Below are 22,879 nucleotides of genomic sequence, written 5' to 3'. Positions count from 1 at the left end.
ACTTTGAACCCCTGATCTTCCTGGCGTGTGCAATTACTTTGTGGAGTTGATTCTTTTCTTTAACTTTGCTTGTGGGTTCTGGGAATTGAATTCTGGTCTTCAAGCTTGAATGAGAACTTTATCTGTTGTGCCGTCTCTCCAGCTCTTCATATACCTTGAAACATATTCTTTGTAATGATCTGGTAAACAAGGGTTTTACTGAGTTCTGGGAGCTACTCAGGCAAATTGATTGAGCTATGAGGGGCTCGTAGAAAACTTTGATTTATAGCCAGTCCTTCGGTAGCACAGGTGAGACCTTGCACCTAGCATCAGAATCAAAAGGTAGTTGTAGGGGCTGAGCCCTCAACCTGTGGGGTCTGTGACCTGACAGCCCCAGAACTGAATTCGATGAAAAGATACCCAGCTTGTGTCTTCTGCAGACCTGTTTGCTGGATGTGTTTGGAAAAACTTCAGAAATGTTTTTGCAAAGAAGAGAAACTGAATTTGTGTATTCTCTGTATCATCAAACTCTGCGTGTGTGTGTGTGTGTGTGTGTGTGTGTGTGTGTGTGTATTAGAGACTTGATTTTGAGAAAATAGAGGGTATGAATCTTGCCTGGGTATAAGTGTTGTATGGCTTTTTCCTTTGGGTTTTTCATGATTGTATCATTGACATGTTGGAGAGCGTGTATCAGGACCCTGCAGCCATATCGACTAATTCAGAAGAGCAATAGAGATAACTTGGCCATTTGTAATGGTGATGGGACCTGAGTTGTCCACCATGGGATGGGTATTATCTGACCCACAAATCATAAAGTAGGATGTGCACAGCAGCAGTCTGTTACCAAACAGAAGTTAGTACCAGGGAGTATTGCTGTGACAGGCCTGACCATTCTGCTTTTTGGTGGAATGTGGACTTTGGGACTTTGGATTAGGAAAGAAGTTGAACGCTTTAAGCATAGTTTAATGGACCATACTAGTAGGAGCAGGGAAGACAGCAGTGATAAGATGGCCTGACTCAAGAGGTTTCAGAGGAGAAGAACATTAGTGAGTGGCCTAGAGATCACTCTTGTAATCTTTTGGCAAAGAATGTGGCTACTTCCCTTGTCCAAAACATCTGCCTGAGGCTAAATCAAAGACTTTTGGATGAATGAAATTGATAGAGGAACCTAGTATTGACTATGTCATGTAGTTACTAGTGGTCACTCTTATGCATATCTATAAGGAAAAGGAGCAAGCTGAGCAAGAAAAAATTTAAAAAATGTACAGTTTGAGGAGAAAAGAGGCTCCAGGAAGTGTAATAGAGTTAAGGCCAGTGCTCAAGGACATAAAAAGTTTAAAGGAAAGCTTGATGCTAAATGGAATAAAGGGACTGTCGACCTCAAGGCAACACCCCTCCTAGCTAAACTTTCAGCCTATGAAAAGGAATTAAAGAAAAGCTTAAGCAGTGAATGAAACTGTGAAAACCGGAAAACTGATGAAGGTGTAATTAAACAGAGGGGCCATGTTCCAGCCCCGGAAAGCAGCAGAACTTGGCTGCTTTGGCCATGTGATTCTAGATTTAGAGTCAAGGATAGAAGAAAGGCATTATGGAGTCTCTCTCCATGGCTAAGGAAAGCTGCTGAGGCCAGGCATGTGTCAGGGGTGTCCCAACATGGAAGCCTGGAGGAGCCATTACATGAAGCTGGGAATGTGAAGCTGGGATTGTGTTGGAGACCCCAAGATGCTGGAGATGCCAGAGTCATGGGATACCTGCCAAGAATAGCTGCAGATTGAGTGTGGAACCAGCCTGAGAGAGAGAAGTGTGCTCTAGTCAACAAAGCTGAAAGGATTTGGAGATCTCAAGAAGGATTTGACAGCAGACACGGAGATGCAGAATTTGGAGTTTGCCCTGCTGGTTTTGGTTATGCTTTGGTCCAGTATTTCCTCAGTATCCTCTCTTTCCTCTCTTTTGGTGTTAAGGTATATTCTGTTCGAATGTATGTTGGAAGTATGTGATCTGCTTTTTAATTTTGATTTTACAAGAGTTACAGTTAAGAGAATGCCTTAAGTCTCAGAAGAGATTTTGAACTTTGGACTTTTAGACAATGTTGAGACTGTGATAGACTATGGGAACTTTTGAAGTTGGATTGAATGCATAGTCGTCTGGGCACTACTTGAGAAGGATTAGAAGGTGTGGCCTTGTTGGAGTAGGTGTGGCCTTGTTGGAGGAAGTGTGTCACTGGGGATGGGCTTTGAGGTTTCAAAAGCCCAAGCCAGGCCCAGTGGCTCTTTCTTCCTGCTGCCTGTGGTTCTGGATGTAGAACTCTCAGCTACTCCTCCAGCACTATGTCTGCCTGTGTGCTGCCATGTTCCTGCCATAATGATAACGGACTAAACCTCTGAAACTATAAGCAAGCCCCAATCAAATGCTTTCTCTTATAAGAGTTGCCATGGTTACAGGGTGTCCTCACAGCAGTAGAACACTAAGACAACAGGACCTTGTAGCCATAGTGAGTAATTGAGAAGAACAAGAGACAGCTTGGTCTCTGGTATTGGTGATAGAACTGTTAATATTCTCTAGTAGAAGGAGGGAGTGTCACAGGATCCTTATCTGGGATTCCAGCTCAAGCTCTCTCTTGCTACCCCTACTCCATGCCCCATCTAGATACAGGTGATCTTGGGAGATGTTAGAGGACATAGGAAGTGAAAGATTAACTAAAAGGGAAACCCCATGATGCAGTTTCCATGAAGATGTCATCCATGATAGGGTGATAGAGACTTTGGGGTGATGCAGCAGTTTGGGGGTTACCTATGCTCTGTAAATAAGCCCAATCAATCCATTGGTTCAACAAGTTGGATTTTTATGAAATTGTTACTTTGGTCTGTCATTGGTACCCCTATCTGAGGTAAATAAATGTTTGTTTTACCTCTCCTTAGAAGAAGGTCATGCAATGAGAACCAGATATGCCAATATATAAAATAACAAATGCATGGGGCTTCTTAGAGAGGTTAAATGAGCAGGGTCATGGTACGCAGTTGTATGTATGTGCATGTGTAAGCAAGAAACAGGGCTGTGAAAGACTGTATGTTGTTGTGTGTCTTAGGGTTTCTAGTTCTGTGCCAAAACACCATGGCCATAAAGCAAGTTAGGGAGGAAAGGGTTTTATTGGCTTACACTTCCACAGCACTGCTCATTACCAAAGGAAGTCAGGATAGGAACTCAAGCAGGGCAGGTGGCAGGAGTTGATGCAGAGGCCATGGAGGAGTGATGCTTACTGGCTTGCTTCCCCTGGATTGCTCAGCCTGCTTTCTTATAGAGCCCAGGACCACCAGCCAGGGATGGTACCACCCACCATTAGCTGGGAGGACCCACTGATCACTAAATGAGAAAATATTTTATAGCTAGATCTCGTGGAGGCATTTCCTCAACTGAGGCTCCTTCCTGTCTGATGACTCTAGTTTATGTCAAGTTGACACACAAAACCAACCAGTACAGTGTGCATGAGAGAGACACAGTAGGACTGGAGTATGCCCGTGTCTGGCCTGGGTGACTGTGTGTTGTTCGAATCTAGATGGTCTTTTAATTAAAAAAAAAAAAAAAAAAAGACCAGAGCCAGACATCAGGGTGAAAGCTGAAAGATCAGAGAAGCAGAACAGGCAACCACTAGACCACTAGTTCTCACCTCTACAAAATCCTCAGCCTAAAGAGAGTGTGTTCCTGTATCCTCATGTCTTATATACCTTTCTCTGCCCTGCCATATTACTTCCTGGGATTAAAGAAATGTATGCTTCCCAAGCAAAGGTGTGAGATCTCAAGTGCTGGGACTAAAGGTGTGTGCCACCACTTCCTGGCTCTGTTTCTAATCTAGTGGCTGGCTCTGTCCTCTGATCCTCAGGCAAGTTTATTAGGGTACACAATATATCACCATGACTGTGTGCCCATTTGACTGACTGGAATGAGAAATACCAGTGTGTATTTTGAATGTGTGGGAAAGTAATTGAAATATAAATTACCAGGGTGTGTGTGTGTTTGTTTTAGATGACAACTTTTAGGAGTTGGTTCTCTCCTTCCAACAAGTGAGTCCTAGGGATCAAACTTACCTCCACAGGTACCTTTGCCCTCTGAGCCATCCCTTGGAGACTTTCTTTTTTTCATTTCCTTTTCTTTTATTCTTTCTTTTTTTTTTGTCAGGGTTTCATTGGCTAGTCTTGAACTCCTGGAAAGTCTCCTGCCTCAGACTTCTGATTATTGAGATTGCAGGTGTGCACTGCCGTGCCTTGTTAGCATTAATTAGATTCTCTCTGTCTCTCTTTAAAGATTTATTTATTTTTATTTTATGTGTATGAGTGTTTTGCTGGAATGTATATCTATATACCACATGTATTCCTAGAGGCCAAGCATCTGTGGAGGCCAGAATGGGGCGTCGGATCCCCTGGAACTGTGTTTACAGATGGTTGTGACCTGCCATGTGGGTGCTGGGAATTGAACTGGGTCCTCAAGAGTAGTAGATGCTCTTAACTGCTGAGCCATCTCTCCAGCCCCCAGCATCGTCAGATCCTTTATATGTTTGGCTGTTTGGAACTGTATGTTGTGTGTTGCTGGGGTAAGAATCCTAGGTCCTAGCATTCCAGAAGCTATACTAGCTGGACTGAGCTGTCAGGAGAAAGGGGAGCCCTCTAATCTAGGTCAGAAAGGAGGAGAAATGAGTGAGTTTGGGAGGGGGACGACACAGTGGCAGAACTGATTCCTAAGGTTCCACTGTTCCACAGTGAGAAGAAAGTGAAGGCCCTGGGGTTGGGGTAGAGGAAGACAGGAACCCTTGTCTCTGGTGGCTTTAGGAGTGGGGCTTCAAACGGACTGTGCCAAATCATGGGTCAGAACCCTCCAAAGGGAACAATTCCACCATTGCCTATAAAATGGAAGAAATAGCTCTTTTGTGGGAGCGTTTATCTACAGTCAGACCAGATAATGGGAAGGAGGTTTGGGGATAAAAATTTAGGAGACTTCCAGTGCATGGGAAATGTTTGTATTGCTATACTCCATTGGTGATCATTACCTCAGGTACTTTTCTCATTGCTCTGACAAAAATCCCTGGCAAAATAAACGACTCATGCCTTGAATACAGTCCATAATGACTGTGTTGGTGACAAAGCGTGAGGAGACTGGTCCCATTGACTTTGAAGGCTAGAAGCAAAGAACCAGGAACCAAGAGCTGACTTTCTCTGTGTCCCCTTTTTTAATTAACCCAAGGTCTCAGCCCATGAGATGGTGCCACCTACCGGGTGAATCTGCTTCTTCAGTTAAACCTCACAGGAAACAGCCTCAGACATGCCCAGCATTATGTCTCCTAGGTGATCTTATTATTTACTTATTGAAGATAACTTTTTTCATACACTGTATTCTGGTCATGGTTTTTCTTCCATCATCTCTTCTCAGATCCTCCCCACCCATCCAACTCGATGCCTCATTTTTCTCTCTCTTAGAAAACAGGCAAATAATAAAACAAATAAACCAGAATAAAACAAAACAAACCAAGAAAAAGTATGAGAAACACATATACACAGATACACACACACAAAAAAAAAAAAAACAATAAAAACACAAAATCAGAAACCCTAATAATATATAAGCAACAGACCAATAAGGTTAAAAAACAATGCCGAGACAACAAAGCATTAAGAGAAAGAAAAACTTCCAAAAATATCATTGAGTTCATTTTGTGTTGACCATCTCCTCTTGGGAATGAAGCTTGTCCTTGAGTGCAGTGTGGGAGAAAACCTAATTTTTCCTTTGCGAGTAGTTGACAATTGGAGATAGCCTCTGGGTTAGGGATGAGGGTCCATGTCCACGTGCCCTCTCAGCGCTGGGACCCCATTAGTCTCTGTGAATTAATACGAGTGCCAGTGCTGTTGTGTCTAGAAGACACTATTTCCTTGGTGTCCTCCATTCCCCCACTAGCTCTTACCATCTTCCACCTCCTCTTCCACATAGTTCCCTGAACCCCGAGAGGATGGGTTTGAGGAAGACATCCCTTTTAGGTATGAGTGTTCCAAGGTCTCACACTCTCTGCACATTGTCCAGTAGTGGGTTTTTGTGTTAGTTCCCATCTCCTGCAGGAGGAAGCGTCTTTGATAATGGCTGAGCAAGACTCAGATCTGATTCCCGGTTTGGTGTCGTAGCTGATTTTAGATCGAGTCAAGTGGACAGTGAAGGTCAAGCATCCATCCTACCTGCTCTCAGCCAACTGTGTAGACTTGGACCGGTTAAAGCTGCGAGGAAATAATGGGAAGGAGCAGCTTACACTGGTGATGCTGGGAGAGCCATGAAGACCTTTCCCTACCCTCTCCTCCTCTAGGCTGGGCTTCCCAGGACACAGCTGTTCTCCAAAGGAGAAACCAAGAGGAGAAGGCAAGAAATGACCGTTGAACTAACGAAAGCCACGTTACAGGTTAGTTTATGTCTGTTCTCCTCCATGAGAAGGGGTCTTGATGATTGGCACTAAGTAACACTACTTTGGAAATTCTGATTAATGGTCTGTCCCAGGGCTTGGTCACCCCTTCTCCCACAGGACATCATCCTTAACTTTAACTGCCTAGTAAGTGAATAATAGATATGATGAGGCATAGAGCCCATTCAAACATTTTCTCTCCCTACTTTATGTACATTGCTTTATGATATAGACTCTTACTAGTTCGTGGCAGGCACCTTGAATGTGCCTGGTGTCACTGGTTCTTGAAAGTTAAGGAGGGTTGGACATGATTAAGCCTTAGATGGGAGACAGAATATAACTATGGAGCTCAGGTTGGCTTCAAACTCATAGCAATCCTCCTGCCTCATGTTCCTAAGTAGTAGGTTTATAGGTATGTGCCACCATGCCTTGAATGTACATTTTTTAACCAGTTTGGGCTCTTGTCAAAAGACTTGTTTTCTTTTACAGGAAACAAGTATCTCAGCACTACTGAATTGGGTTCCAGATTAGATGGACATACAAAGCCCCTCTCATGTATTCCTCTACATGAATTTCTGTCCCTCTCTGTCCCAAAAATAATAACATGGAATTTGTAATTGGCGTCTGAATTTGAGGAAGCCTTGTGACATCCAACCCTCAATCTTTGGCATCCAACACTGTCCATGGAATGTATGTCAGGACTGGATTACATTAGAGAATTGTCACCTGCTGTGAAAGGATGATCGGCGGAAGAGTCATGGCCACAGCAGAACCCAATATTAGTTTTTAGAGCTTTAATAGAGGGAAAGTGGGGGAGGAGGAGCCAGGCCTGGCTGGGGGAACAGAGCAGGAACAGAGAGAGGAAACACAGGAAGAGAGGCACAGAGAGAGAGCGTGGGGGCCCCGTGTGTGGCTTTTTAAGGCGGAGATTGCATGACCACGTGTCGGTAAGACATAAGGCGCCAGACAAGACCCTGAGCTTCGCATGTACAGAATCCTAACATGCTGCCCACAGCAGAGCTGGCTCGTTGCAGATAGACAGATCCCCACATATTTTGATCATCAGAGATCAAGGAAGTTTTGAGGGTGTAGGAGAAAAGGAGTGTTGGGTTTGTTTGTTTGTTTGTTTATTTAATATCTTCTCACCCATCATGAGTCATTTTATTATTTTCTTTTTTCTTTTTGTTTTGGGGTGAGAAGAGGTGGCCCATTTTGTTGCCCAAGCTGGCCTTGAACTCCTGGACACAAGCATCTTCACCTCCTAAGCCGCTCACTTACAGTTAATCCCTGGCCCACTCCCAGCCAACTACTAATTTGTTTTCTATCTACATATTCGGATTTCCTGGACATTTCATATAAGTGGAATGATACAAGATGGAGTCTTTTGTGTCTTCTTTCATTTAGTGACTCCCAAGGTGAACTCCTACCTCTACCACAAACAAAATAATAAAAATGTAACAAAACTTTGTAAATGTACTTGTGTTGTCTTAGGACTCAGTGACATTCAAAGATGTTGCGGTAGACTTCTCCCAGGAGGAATGGGAGCAGCTAAATCCTGCTCAGAGAAGTTTGTACAGGACTGTGGTGCTGGAGAACTACCAGAACTTGGTCTCAGTGGGTAAGCATGCTCCCTGCGGATAACCCAGAACTCTGCACTTAAGCATCTTCCACACTTTTACTACTGAAGCTATGTTTATTGTGTCAGGGTTAGATGAGAATTTCAGATGCAGTCTGTGAATTTGACATATTATTGGATAGTCGTGGTTATATCTTTAGGCAATTACTATTGGAATTTTCCCAGGGGCCTGCCCTGAGAAAATCCTTCCCAGATTCCTGGGGAAGATGTTTGTTTTTCGAGACAGGGTTTCTCTGTGTAGCTTTGGAGCCTGTCCTGGAATTCACTCTGTAGCCCAGGCTGGCCTAGAACTCACAGAGATCTGCCTTCCCAGATTCCTGGGGAAGATGCACCACCAGCTAAAATAAAACAAAGACCTAATTCATCAAAATCCATATAGTTCTGGAAAAGTCTCAAAATGTACTACCCTTGCTTTTTGGCTTCTGTAGTTCGGCTTTTGGCTAACAGTTCTTGTTAACTGAAGTATGTCAACCCAGAACATGGTTTTTGAACTCAAAAGCTCACCCTGAGAAAGACTCATTGCTACACTTGGATCCCAAACACTCAGTGTAGTCACCAGCCGGCTAATAACGACTTCCTATTGGCTTAAACCCATGTCTGAGCAGTCTTCTCTGGTGAATCCCCACAACACTGTAAATGTAGAATATCACTTTTCAAATATGTGTCCAAATTTTTTTGTTTGTTTGTTTTTGTTTTTTGTTTTTCGAGACAGGGTTTCTCTGTGTAGCTTTGGAGCCTGTCCTGGAATTCACTCTGTAGCCCAGGCTGGCCTAGAACTCACAGAGATCTGCCTGCCTCTGCCTCCCGAGTGCTGGGATTAGAGGCGTGCCCCACCACCGCCCGGCCAAGTAATTGTGAGCCACCATGTGGTTGCCGGGAATTGAACTCAGGACCTCTGGAAGAGCAGTTGGTGCTCTTAACCACTGAGCCATCTCTTCAGCCCTAAAATTTTTATTACATTAATTTTTTATGGAGGGACATTGATTTTACATGGGGGGAAAGGGGAACACACATGTATGCCACATACAAGTTGGAGGGTGACTTACAGGACTTGGACCAGCTGAGGTCATCAGGTTGATAGCAAATGCCTTTACTCACCAAGCCATCTCACTGACCCCCAAATGTGAATCTTTTTATTAATTTATGATAAATCAATGAAACCCAGTGTCTTAAAATATCTTCAGATGCTTGCTCTTGGAGAGACTAATATGGACCTTTCTAAGCCTGGGGTCCATATACGTTATTAGATGAGCTTGCTGTTCTCTAGAAGTTCCTTGTCCCAATCCTCTTGAGCTTCTTTAGGCCAGTGGTTCCCAGCCTTCCCAACACTGCGACCCTTTAATACAGTTCCTCGTGTTGTGGTGACCCCAACCATAACATTATTTTCTTTGCTACTTCATAACTGTAATTTTGCTGCTGTTATGAATCATAATGGAAATATCTGGTGTGTATGCAGGATATCTGATCTGCATCCCCAAAGGGGTTATGACCCACAGGTTGAGAACTGCTACTTTAGGCTAAATTTATGCCTTTAACCAAATTTTGGAAACTGTAGACTTTTTCTCTTCTACCCGGGAACTTAGGTTGCACTTGGATCCTTTGATACTCTGCCTCTGATGATCTGTTTAGTTTGTGAAGTCTTTAGTGTTTCAGATCATATAATTTGTGTTGATCAGTTTCCGGAATGAATGGTTATTCTTGCTTTCTTCAACCTTGTGTTAAGCCCATCTAGTCATCTTTAAAGCATCACTCTATCTTCAATTTTAGACTTTTCATTTTGTTCTTTCTTTTTTTTTTTTGGTTTTTCAAGACAGGGTTTCTCTGTGTAGCTTTGCGCCTTTCCTGGAACTCACTTGGTAGCCCAGGCTGGCCTCGAACTCACAGAGATCCATCTGGCTCTGCCTCCCAAGTGCTGGGATTAAAGTTGTTCTTTATTTTTTAAAGGTGTGTGTGTGTGTGTAAGAGAGAGGCGGAGACAGACACTGATTGTGTGCCACATGTGTGCAGTTAACCAACTAATCCAGAAAAGAAGCTGGAGTTACAGGTGGCTGTGAGCTTCCTCACATGGTGCTGGGCACTGAACTAGTGTCCTTTGGGAGAGCAGTTTATACTCTTAACAACTGAGCCATCTCCAGGTTCCAACTGGTTCTTTGGTACTTTTGTAATTTCTGTTTTTCTACTGAGAGATTTTTTTTTTCTTTTTTGAGACAGGGTCTCACTATCACAGAGATCTGCCTCCCAAGTGCTGGGAAGAAAATCATGCACCACCACACCCCCTTTTTACCTATTTTTAAAATAGTTTTGGTGTGTGTGTGTGTGTGTGTGTGTGTGTGTGTGTGTGTGTGTGTATGTGTGCACATCCATGTGTGTATGCCACAGTGTGTGTGAAGGTCAGTGGAAAACCTTTGGGTGTCATTCCCCACCTTCCACCTTTTGGTGTTCATCTGTAGCTTATGACAGGCTTGTGAGCAAGCTTCTGGGGATTCTCCTACCACCACCTCACATCCTGCTTCAGGAAAGCTGGGATTAGCATATACTGCTGTGTTGTGCTCTACACGAGTCCTGGGAATTCAGATTCAGATCTCTGTGCCTTTATGGCAAGTGCTTTACTCACTGAGCCATGTAGCCGGTGGCTTTTCTCTGTCTCACCTGGCCCCATGGTCCTGCAGCCACTTATAAAGTAATCGTTCAGAGGCTTATATTAATTACAAACTGTTTGGTCTATGGCTCAGGCTTCTTGTTAGCTAGCTCTTACATCTTAAGTGAATGCATTTCTATTAATCTGTGTATTGCCATGTGTCTCATGGCTTTACCTGTGTTCTATTACATCTTGCTCATCTGGCGGCTCTCCACATCTTCCCTTGACTCGGCCTTTCTTCTCCCTGTATTTTCTGCCTGGCTATATTCTGTCTTGCCATAGGCCTAAGCAGCTTCTTTATTAACCAATGGTAGCAACACATATTCACAGTGTACAGAAAGACCATCCCACAGCAGAGCCATTTTCTCAGCCTATTTGTCTAATTTTTTTATTTTTATAAATATATTTTTATTCTTTGAGATTTTTATATGCATATAGTGTATTTTATTCTTATTCACCTCTCAAGGCCCTCTCTAACTCCTACTGAGACATACCAACCCGGCTCCCTTCTTACTTCATGCTCCTTTTATTTTCTCATTATTGTTACTATTAATGAATTACCCCAGAATACAGTTAGTGCTGACCATATGTGCTTAAGTGTAGGGCCATCCACTGAGGCATGGGCGATCCACAGCAGCCATATCACCAAAGAACTGTTGTGGAATATTTAACTATGGATAGATGTGTTACATTTGTTTATGTTGTGGAATATTACTTTAACTATGTGGAGGTGTGTTACATTTGTTTATGCTGCATTTATTTAATTATGTAAAGATGTGTTGCATTTGTCTTCCCTTGTCTGCCTAAGGCACCTGATTGGTCTAATAAAGAGCTGAGTGGCCAATAACTAGGCAGGAGAGGGATAGGTGGGGCTGGTGGGCAGAGAGAATAAGTAGGAGGAAAAATCTAGGCAGAAGAGAGAAGAAGGAAGAGAAGAGAACAAGGGAGAAAGAGAGGGAGACGCCCAGGGGCCAGAAGCCAGGCAGCCTCCAGCCAGCCAGACAGGAGAAGCAGTGAAAGTAAGATATACAGAAGGAAAGAAAGGTAAAAAGCCCCGCGGCACAATGTCGACAAAGAGAAAGATTAAAATAAGAGCTGAGATAAGAATGAGCTTTCATAACTAATAAGAAGTCTCCATGTCATGATTTAGGAGCTGGTTGGTGGCCTAAAAGAAAGCATGGTACAAAGAACAGTAATTGTTTTTCTCAGCAGACACCAACTGCCAATAGCTTCTCAGGAGTGGAGCCTCCTAAGTTCCTCCCCTATCCAGGCTGGAATGTTGACTAGCTTGATTTTGTGCACATCTTCTGTAGGCAACCACAGCTGCTTGTTTGTCTATTGTTTTACAAGCATACTTTCTTTTACATCCTTAAGTGTAGAGTCCATAGCTGTTTTTGAATTTGCTTGCTAATTCTAACATGTGTGATACTGCAGATTGATTACATTTTGCTTTTCTGGCTATGGTTTCACATTTCCCATTCTCTTATGTCCAGTGATTGTGGATTTTATCATGGATACTGCAAGTAAAAGCTACAGAGGCTCTGCATTCTGTCACTGTTCTCTGAAAATGTTGTTTCTCTCAAGACAGAGTTTCTCTGCATAGCCCTGGGTGTCCTGGAACTCACTCTGTAGATCAGGCTGACTTCGAACTCACAAAGAGCCACCTGCCTCTGCCTGCCGAGTGCTGGGATTAAAGGTGTGCGCCACCACCACCCAGCGACAGGTAGTTCATTTGACTCAACCTCCTAAATGTCTCTAGCAGGCCTTTAAAATTTTTATTTTAATTTTTAAAAGAGATTTCATTTGTATTTTAAAAATATGTATATACATATATGGGGGGAGGTGTGTATATGAGTGTAATTGCCTACAGAAGAGGATGTGAGCACTCTTGAAGCTGGAGTTGTAAGTGGTGCTGAAAACTGAGTGTTGTTCCTCTAAGAAGTTGTTACTAGCACCTGCCAGCGTAGGGTAGGCACAAGCTGAGCCAGTCAGTGTGGTGTGCATGCAGCCCTGGACATTCAAGGGCATCATAGCTCTGTTATTGTTTAATCTTGGGTGGCTAAACACCACTACACTGACTGGCTCAGTGTGTACCTACCTACGCCGGCAGGCGCAGGTAACAACTTCTTAGAGGAACAAGTGGTGCCCCATGTTGGGTGCAAGATAAGCAGAGAGGAGAATTCTGGAAAGTGGAAGGCTAAATGAAAAAACACCAGCCCGCCATCTAGGGAACAACATGTAATGAGACACAGGTAAAGCCACAGAAAACGTGGCAACATATAGATTAACAAAAATGGGCTGAGTTTAAATGTAAGAGCTAGTCAGTGGTAGGCCTGAGCTAATGTCCAAACAGTTTTAACTTGTGTTTACTTGGGTCTAAATGGCTGCAGGACCATGGGACTGCGGGAACCAGACAGGACCAAAAAAACTTCAGCTACAGAGCGTAGTTCCTCTTCAAGAGCAGTGTGCTCTCAAGCACTGAGCCATCTCTTTACCCCATCCCCTAGCAGGCTGTTTAAAAAGTATCTCATTGAATACTGCGATGGTCCTTAAAAAAATACTGAGTTAAGGTTTTTGTCCTTCCCCCACCCCATAAGAAATGTTTAATTTCTGTAGGGTTGACTGTTGACAGCTGCCACTCGACTATTCCAGAGTTTGATGTAGTCTGTCCTTCAAATGTGTTCCATCAGCTATAAGGAGCTGAGTTATGTGCCCAAACAACCCAAAACATGACTATTTTTGTGACTTTTTTTTTCTTAATGCAGGAGCTTGCATTTCCAAGCCACATCTAATTTCGTTACTGGAGCGTGGGAAGGAGCCTTGGGAGGTGAAGGGTGAGGTGACGAGAAGCACATTACAAGGTGAGAACTGGAGAAGCGGATGGAAATATGTTTAGGGAATGGCTCAGCCACCTTCAGAGGCCCTTAACTCCTCACGGAGGCTGCCCAGAAATTCTTCCCAAGCCTTATGGTCCTGGGTGTGAATTGAAGTTTCCCCGCTTAGCATGGATTCCCTCCTGCTTCACTCTCCTCTCCTGCTTCCATCTTGTCTCTGTGGTAAGTTGTTTTGTACAAAGGAGAAGGTGCTGGTTCCATTTTGTCACTGGGATGGAGCTGCCTAGCAAAAGCAGGTTTAAGGGAGGAGTGCTTGTTTTAGCTTCTCAGTCCACACTGTCGGCCATCATTGTAGGCAATTCAGAGCAGCACGATCTTGAAACAGCTGGTCACAGAGCAGAGAGCGTGAAAGCATGCATGCCTGTTACTCGGCTAGCTTTCTCTACTCATACACCGTCCAGGGCCCCAAAGCTGAGAATGGTGCTACCTATATTCAGGCCGGATCTTCCCACATCAATTCAGACAAGCAAGGTAATCCCCCCAGACATGCTCACAAGGCATTCTTATTGGGACAGTCCCTCACTGAGATACCTTTTCCTAACTGTCACAACAAAACCCAATAGTAACTGGCCTAAGGTGACACTTCTCCTAAGGGGTTGAAAGTAAAAAATGAATGAAGAAATTTCTTCCTAGGACGCCTGAGTTGTATGAGATATAACAAGTTTGGTACACTGAAACATGAACATGTAAAGGATGGACCTTGGGAACACTATTGTCTGATTGTGAAATTATAACCATACAGTTGCCTTTAAATCCTAGGGGGCAGTCACAAAGCATAGTGTGTGTGGTTGTTGGGCATCTCTAGAGAGTTCTGAGAAGCAATAGCAATTAAATATATTGGTAGTTAAACAAAATTAACTGCATATACTAATCAATTAAAAGTAGGAGACGTGGGGCTGGAACGATGGCTCAATGGTTAAGACCTGAGTTCCATTCCCAGCAATTACATAGCAGCTCACAACTGTCTATAACTCCAGTTCCAGGGGATCTGACACCCTCTTCTGACCTCTGCAGGCAGCAGGCATGCACGTGGTGCATAGACATACATACCGACAAAACATCCATACATATTGAATAAATAAATAAATAAATATATATATATATATATATATATATATATTTTTTTTTTTTTGGTTTTTTGAGACAGGGTTTCTCTGTGTAGCTTTGCGCCTTTCCTGGGACTCACTTGGTAGTCCAGGCTGGCCTCGAACTCACAGAGATCCGCCTGCTCTGCCTCCCAAGTGCTGGGATTAAAGGCGTGCGCCACCACCGCCCGGCTAAATACATATTTTTAAAGATAGGAGGCATTACAGAAGTGAGTTTAATTTGTAGTCTGCCCCCAAGTACCATTATCATGGCAGACCGCTTCTCCTAGGACCTCACCTTATACTTAGCTTTCCTGGTCATTTTCTCATGCTGTCTTTCTTTTTTATCTCTTCCCTGCTGCCATATTCGTTTCTATTCCTCTGACAAAATACCTGCTGTAATCAGCTTTAGAGAGAAAGGAATTGGTTTTGGCCCGTGGTTTCAGAGGTTTACATCTATGATCAGCTGGCTCCATGGCTTTGGGATGGTTGCAGTGCAGAAGCATGGAGGAAGGTGTGGTGAAGGAAAACTAGTTATTTATGGCAGTGAGAGAAAGCAAATAGAAGCCTGCCCATGCTGCTGAGTTTCCTCCTGAGTTTTCCTTTATTCCAGTCTTCCAGTGTATTGGCTAGTGACACTCACCTTCAGGAAAGGCATTACCTCCCTAGTTAATCAGCTTTGGAAACAACCTCACATATATACCCAGAGGCATGATTTACTAGTCTCCAATGCAGTTTTTCATCTAGTAGAGTTGACAGTCAAGATTAATTATTACAAAGCTCTTATTCTTAGAGACAACCTGCACATTTTCCAGTTGAGATACTTGTATGTGATGTATGGAATTTATTAAATAGTTTTCAATTACTCCACTTTAGAGGTTTTTGTAAACACAGGCTTTTTTGTCCTGCCTGCCCACAACCACTTTTAAAATAATCACTCAGAGGCTTAATATTAATTACAAACTGTTTGACCGATTGCTCAAGCTTATTACTAACTAGCTCTTACACCTTAAATTAACCCGTTTCTATTAATCTATATTTTGCCGTGTGTCTCGTGGCTTTACCTGTGCTCTAATATATCTTGCTCCTCCAGCGGCTGGCTGGCATCTCTCACTGATTCCACCCTTCTTCTCCCTGTATCTCTGCTTGGATTTCTTGCCTGGCTCTATCCTGCCTTGCTATAGGCCAAAGCAGCTTCTTTATTAATCAATGGGAATAAAACATATTCACAGCATCCAGAGGGGTCATCCCACAGCAAGTTTTCTTTTGTTAATAGCACATGATAGAGAATACATTATTATTATTATTATTATTATTATTTTACATTTTTCAGATGGAGAACCTATACACAAGACACAAGAATTATCTCTGAAGCAATTTGTGTTTGATAATGTGTCAGTGGAGAAAATTACAAGTTTTGGTTGTGAGTGTCCCACTTCTGGAAAAAAGTGGAAATGTAAAGACCTTTTTAATAGACAAATGACAAATCGAGAAATATTATTTAACATGAAAGAAACAGTCACTCATAAAGAAACTCACACTAAAGAAATAGGCTACAAGTACTCCAAATCTTCGAAATCTGTCCATCTGGACAATGTAGAAGAGAATATTTATAGTCACAAGTCAAAGAAGAAAACCTTCTCCAAAAATCCCAAGGTACGAAAATACAAGAAAATCTGGGCAGGAAAGAACATTTTTAAATGTAATGAATGTGAGAAAACCTTTACTCATAGCTCATCTGTTACTGTTCATCAAAGAATTCATACAGGTGAGAAACCATATAAATGCACAGTGTGTGGAAAAGCCTTCAAGCAGAGTCATCACCTTGCTCAACATCATACAACACACACCCATGAGAAACTCTTTGAGTGTAAAGAGTGTAAGAAAGCCTTCAGCCAGAATTCATACCTCATTGTACATCAAAGAATTCATACTGGAGAAAAACCATATACGTGTAAGGAATGTGCAAAATCCTTCAGGCAGCCTGCACACTTGGCTCAGCATCAGAGGATCCACACTGGGGAGAAACCCTATAAGTGTAAGGAATGTGGGAAAGCCTTTAGGGATAGCTCTACCTTTGCTCAACATCAGAGGTGTCACAATGACAAACGACCCTTTCAGTGTGTTGAGTGCGGTCAAGCCTTCAGGTATAACATGTCCCTTACTCGTCACTTTAGGCATTATCACACTGGAGAGAAGCCATTTGATTGCACTGATTGTGGGAAAGTCTTCAGTGTTCACATAGGACTTACTTTGCACAGGAGAATTCACACTGGAGAGAAACCTTACAAATGTAACGTGTGTGGAAAAGCGTTTCGCAGTGGGTCATCCCTCACTGTGCACCACAGAATTCACACAGGTGAGAAGCCTTACAAATGTGATGTTTGTGGGAAAGCCTTCAGCCATAGCATGTCACTCACTGGCCATCAAAGAGTACATTCTGGAGAGAAACCTTATAAATGTAAGGAGTGTGGGAAAGCTTTTCGGCAGAGTATACATCTTGTTGTCCATTCAAGAATTCATACTGGAGAAAAACCATATGAATGTAAGGAATGTGGGAAAGCTTTTAGAGAAAGTTCACAGCTAACCACGCATCAGAGAAATCACACAGGAGAAAAACCTTTTGAATGTAAGCAGTGCGGTAAGTTTTTCAAAAGAAGTACCTATCTTGCCAGACATCAGAAGATCCATACAGGAGAGAAACCTTATGAGTGTAACGAATGTGGGAAAACCTTCACACATACTGCCTACCTTGTAAGACATAAGAGAGTTCATTCTGGAGAGAAACCCTACAAATGTCCTGAATGTGGAAAGGCATTTGGTGATGGCTCATCCCGTGCTCAGCATCAGAGACTTCACACAGGTCAGAGGCCCTATGTATGTGATAAATGTGGAAAGGCATTCAGAACAAAGTCATCCCTTAATTGTCACCAAAGATGTCACATTGGAAAGAAACCTTAAAACTATATCCCCTCTGGCAGATCCTTCAGCCACTGACAAACCTTTACCATTCATCAGAGAATTTAACTTTCAACCAGATTGTTCATTCTATGTGGAAGAATTCACACAGGTAAGAGAGCTCTTAGGATGCAAGGAATATGCAGAAGTCTTCAGGCAGTGTTCTTTTTTTTTTTGTTTGGTTTTTCAAGACAGGGTTTCTCTGGGTAGTTTTGGTGCCTGTCCTGGAACTCGCTCTGTAGACCAGGTTGGCCTCAAATTCACAGAGATCCGCCTGGCTCTGCCTCCCAAGTGCTGGGATTAAAGGCATGTGCCACTACTGCCCGGCTTCAGGCAGTGTTTTTAAAATGTCCATCACTGGAGAGTTCTCGATGCAGAGTCATCTCAGGCATTCCTTTGTGTCACCAAGTCTTGTGTATATACCTGCTAAGTATTTCCATTTATTTTTGTTTCTGTTAGTGTGCTCCAGAACACCATTGTTTCACTTGAACTTTTCCAAATGTCTGTAATTGGAATTGTTTCCTTCAAGTTTATTATTAATTTTACAGTCACAGAATCTTTTAAAAATATAAATGTTATTTATGTAACTCTTCTAAAACTCATTGTAAAATGTCTGTTTAATGCATATGAGATGCTTAGCAACATGACTGAGTACATTAAGTTTGGATGGAGAACATCCCTCCAATGATTAGGAGACACACCAGCAGAGGACACAGAGGCCATACACAGAAGTAAAGGGACATAAGGGGACATTCGCGAGCCAATGCCTTTATTGGGCCCAAGGGTCCAGATTTCTTTTGGTGAGTTGAAACAAGCAGGCATGCGTTCTGGGAGGTCATGTCATGTGTGAAAAGTGATCATTGTGGCATATGTGCCCAGGCCATTGGCAGCAGTCCATTTAAAGAAGTGGTGGGAGCAGGGAGCTCAGTTTGACAGGAGAAATGCTTCTAAGTTCTTACTCTTGGCATCAGCTTGAGCTGTTTGTGGTAGAAGGTGTCAAGGGTGACTGACCTATGCTTCTAGCATGGGAAAGTTAAAACTAATTAAATATATACCAAGAGAACATAAAATTACAGGACTTCACTACACTGACTCATGGGGGTGCTTAGAAAATGTGTTAGACCAGAAATGCTATTTCCAAACTATGAACTCTGGAATTTGGAATACGGCTTAGGTGATCATAACAATTTAGAAACTGGAAGTGTGGATGACAATTAGCATATGTAGTATGTTTAAAGTTTAATAATATTGAAACGTTTTAATAATTCTAAGGTTATCTTTCCTTATGTGCAAAGAAATTAAATATGGTCTGTTATGTAGAGTCTGTTTTGGGAAGTGCCTAGAACTTTGAATAAGATTGGAATAAAAGATTAGAGTTTGTTTGGGAAAACATATGCAAGTGTATGTATAGTCAAGAAAAAAAAGAAACTTTTTAAAATTTATTTATTAAATTTAATTTTATATAACAGCCACGGATTCCCTTGTTCTCCCCCCAACTTCCCCCCAGCCCACCCCCCATTCCCATCTTCTCCAGGGCAAAGACTCCTCTGAGGATTGAGTTCAGCCTGGTAGATTCAGTCCAGGCAGGTCCAGTCCCCTCCTCCCAGGCTGAGCCAAGTGTCCCTGTATAAGCCCCAGGTTCCAAACAGCCAGTTCATGCACTGAGGACAGGTCCTGGTCCCACTGCCTGGATGCCTCCCAAACAGATCAAGCTAATCAACTGTCTTATTTATCCAGAGGGCCTGATCCAGTTGGGGGCTCCTCAGCTATTGGTTCATAGTTCATGTGTTTCCATTCCTTTGGCTGTTTGTCCATGTGCTTTTTCCAACCTTGGTCTCAACAATTCTCGCTCATACAAACCCTCCTCTTTCTCGCCAATTGGACTCATGGAGCTCCACCTGGGGCCTGGCCGTGGATCTAAAAAGAAACATTTTTAATGTTTATTATTAAGCCTCTGGCAGATCAATCTTGCTAAAACAGTGAGCTCCAGGTTCATTATGAAATCCTATCTTAAAATATAAGGTGGAAGGTGATAGACCCCCAATGTCGACTTACACCCTTCACACTTGCACACCTGGGCAATCACACCCATAGACATGCACATATGAATATACATACAAATAAATAACTAAAATAAATTTTAAAAGTGGGGTTGTGGCTGGGTTTGGTGGCACATATATCTATTTCCAGCAGCCTGGAGGTAGAGGTGGGTGGATCTCTGAGATCAGCCTGGTCTACAGAGTTCTAGGGTAGCCAGGGTCACACAGTGAGACCTTGTATAAAAACAACAACAAAAGGGCTGCAGAGATGGCTCAGTGGTTAAGAGCACTGACTGTTCTTCCAGAGGTCCTGAGTTCAATCCCAGCAACCACATGGTGGCTCACAACCATCTGTAATGAGAGCTAGCGCCCTCTTCTGGCCTGCAGGTATATATGCAGACAGAATACTGTATACATAATAAATAAATAAATCTTTAAAAAAAAAAGATAACAGACAAGAAGATGAGTACATATTGTAGAAAGGAAAATAGGGGGCCCTGTTCCACTGTAATTGTCCCAGAGGGTTTTTTTGCCAACCCCATCTCATGATAAGTTCTGTTGGACAGTATGCCTGTCTTTCCTTTTTTTTTGAGACGAGGTTTCTCAGTGTAGTTTTGGTGCCTATCCTGAAGCTCACGTTGTAGACTGGGCTGGCGCCTTTCCTTTTTTTGTCATTAAGTCCATTCTCCCCATCCCACCCTGCATACTATATTTCAGTTTACGTCTGCAGATGTTTTTCCTAGAAGCTTTTGCCAATTGGTGTCCGAAATGACAACAAAGATTGAAGACTGAGAGTTGGAGGAAACCAGGGTATTTTTTTTTCTGACTCTTTCTGCTTTGGGTGCTGCTGCTGCTGCTAGTGGTACCTCTCTTCCAAATCCCTTCCCAAACTCTGAATTCTTTAGGCTCCGGCTTCTATCAGGGCAGCCCCTGGGAGTTTAGCTCTTGTAGAGGTCCTGGCTCTTGGATCATGGTAATAATTCTGTGGTTGTAAGTCAGCAGTTCCCAACCTGCAGGTTGCAACCCCTTTGGGGGTTGAGTGACCCCTTCACAGGGGTTGCATATCAGATATCCTGCATATCAGATATTACATTATGATTCATAACTAGCAAAATTACAGGTATGAAGTAGCAACAGAAATAATTTTATGAACATGAAGAACTGTATTGAAGGGTCACAGCATTAGAAGGTTGAGAACCACTGTTCTTAAGTCTACAGGGTTGACTAATTTTTATTTAGCTTGTTAACCATGTTAAGTTACATAAATTGATTTTTGAATGTTGAACTAGTGTTGCATTCCTGAATGAACCCCAGGTGGTCTTGAAGTATCCAAATTGAGCATCTTTAATATGAACATTTGGAATCTAAAATGCTCCAAAGTCTGAAGCTTTCTGGGTGCTTATGTGATATCACAAGTAGTCATGTAACAAGTTATAATAAAAAAATAGGAAAACTAAAAAATTGATATCAAATTACTCTTGCCAGCTGCAAGAATATATTGTAGAGATTCAGCTGTGTATTAAAGCTGAATTTTGACTGGCCAAGGGTCTGTCAAAGGGCAAGCCATTTATTATGGAATATTTGGTGTTATCCAGTTTTTAATATTTCAGTTGTTTTCTGCTATGAAATTCTTGTGAGCCCAAATACTATAGACCATTTGGCAAACATCTAAGCTTCCCAGACCTGTTGAACATCTAGGTAACTAACTCCCCCACTGAACCTAGGAGACAAGCAGGCTATTTAGATGCACAGCTTTGTTTCTTGTGCAAATGAAGCTCAGACTAGGGGCGTGGCAGAGAGACTGACTGAGGACAACAGGGATTTTTGCATAACCAGGTCCTGTAAGGACTGGAGCGGAATTCCACAGGCAGACACGGAACTCTGTGGCCAGAGAGGAGAGACAGAGTGAAGGGTAAGGCAGGAATAGAGGACACAGAACCATGTGTCCAGAGAGAGAAGAGGAAGACAGAAGTTCTGTAGAGGGTAAAGCAGATCTTGGGTAGAGTTTTCTGAGAGCCAGGAGTAAGGAGCTAGGAAGGTGAGATGGAGGATGAAGGGACAGAGGACATAGATCAAGTCAAAAGCATAGGAGCCTCCTAAAACTATGAGGACAGAAAAACTAGGCACAGAGAGGAGCTGTGTGAGGACAGGGCTGAAACTGTGCAGATAGAATTGACCTAGAAGAATAAAGTGAACTAAAGAACTCAGTGTGCTTAGATTCATTTGATATCCCTCAGATTAGTATCCTTGGCCACTTGTAGCATCTGTTCTAGACCCTGATAAAAGTCTCAAGGCAGGCACTTGGGGGGGAATTCGTTAAATTCCTGGGGTTAGGGAGATGGCTCAGAGGTCAAGAGCACTTGCTGCTTTTGCAGAGGACTTGGATTTGATTCCCATCACCCACGTAGCAGCTCACAACTGTCTGTAACACCAGTAACAGGGGATCTGATGCTCTTTTCTTGCCTCCATGGGCACTGTATGTACCCAATGCACATGAAATACATGAAAGCAAAACACTCATGCACATAAAATAAAAATCAATCTCTCAGGTGACAATGCTGCAAGATTGTTTTCGTTAAAATTAGTATAAAATTACCTCCAGGTTATATGAGGTGTTTTTGAAGCATAAATGGACTTTATATTTAGACTTTGGATTCATCCCTAAAATATTTCATTATGGTATGCACATAATCCCAAATCAGAAAAATTTCTAACAAAAATAATCTAACACTATTGGTCTGAAACATTTTGGATAATGAATATTCTGTTTGCCAGGCAGTGGTGACACACACCTTTAAACTCTACATTTAGGAGGCAGAGCAGGTAGATTTCTGAGTTCGAGGACAGCTAGGGCTACCCAGAGAAACCCTGTCTCAAAAAACAAATCAAAAGCAAAAACAAATGAAGAGTATTCTCTTACTCTATCTTAAATACATTACTTGGTTCTATTAGGTAATGTAAGTGAAGGATTATCACATCTGTGTTCACGAGGGACACTACTTTGTAATTTCCCAAGGCACATGGCTATTCCAATGATCCATTTCTTAAGCAAGTTTGGTGATTTGTGAGTTCTTTTAAGATACAGGTTTGTTTTGTCTACCTATTAATGGGAATGACATTGCCTACAGTATTTGATCATTTATCTCTTATAGCACATTTGCCTAGCTTATGTCAGGCCCTGGAATTTGACCCTAGGACAAAACTAAAACTAAAAATGAAC

The 22,879-nt window shown here is 42.5% G+C and overlaps 1 protein-coding gene across 1 annotated transcript in view; it reads left to right on the top strand.

Moving 5' to 3' along the window:
- The window catches only part of LOC128124154 (zinc finger protein 471-like), a 35,832-nt gene extending 18,092 nt beyond the window's left edge, over nt 1-17,740 (top strand). Inside the window, exons 8-11 of the mRNA XM_052760349.1 lie at nt 6,317-6,409; nt 7,901-8,027; nt 13,449-13,544; nt 15,996-17,740. Of these exons, the coding sequence (XP_052616309.1) occupies nt 6,317-6,409; nt 7,901-8,027; nt 13,449-13,544; nt 15,996-17,623 (1,944 nt within the window). The 3' untranslated portion in view covers nt 17,624-17,740. The remainder of the gene's footprint in view (nt 1-6,316; nt 6,410-7,900; nt 8,028-13,448; nt 13,545-15,995) is intronic.
- The last annotated feature ends 5,139 nt before the right edge of the window (nt 17,741-22,879 follow it).

The sequence above is a fragment of the Peromyscus californicus genome, unplaced genomic scaffold (genome assembly GCF_007827085.1).
Source record: "Peromyscus californicus insignis strain IS unplaced genomic scaffold, ASM782708v3 Scaffold_4__1_contigs__length_199733344, whole genome shotgun sequence".
Classification (NCBI taxonomy): Eukaryota; Metazoa; Chordata; class Mammalia; order Rodentia; family Cricetidae; genus Peromyscus; species Peromyscus californicus.
Note: the sequence above shows the minus strand (reverse complement) of the source record. Positions and strands in the feature narration are given on the sequence as shown.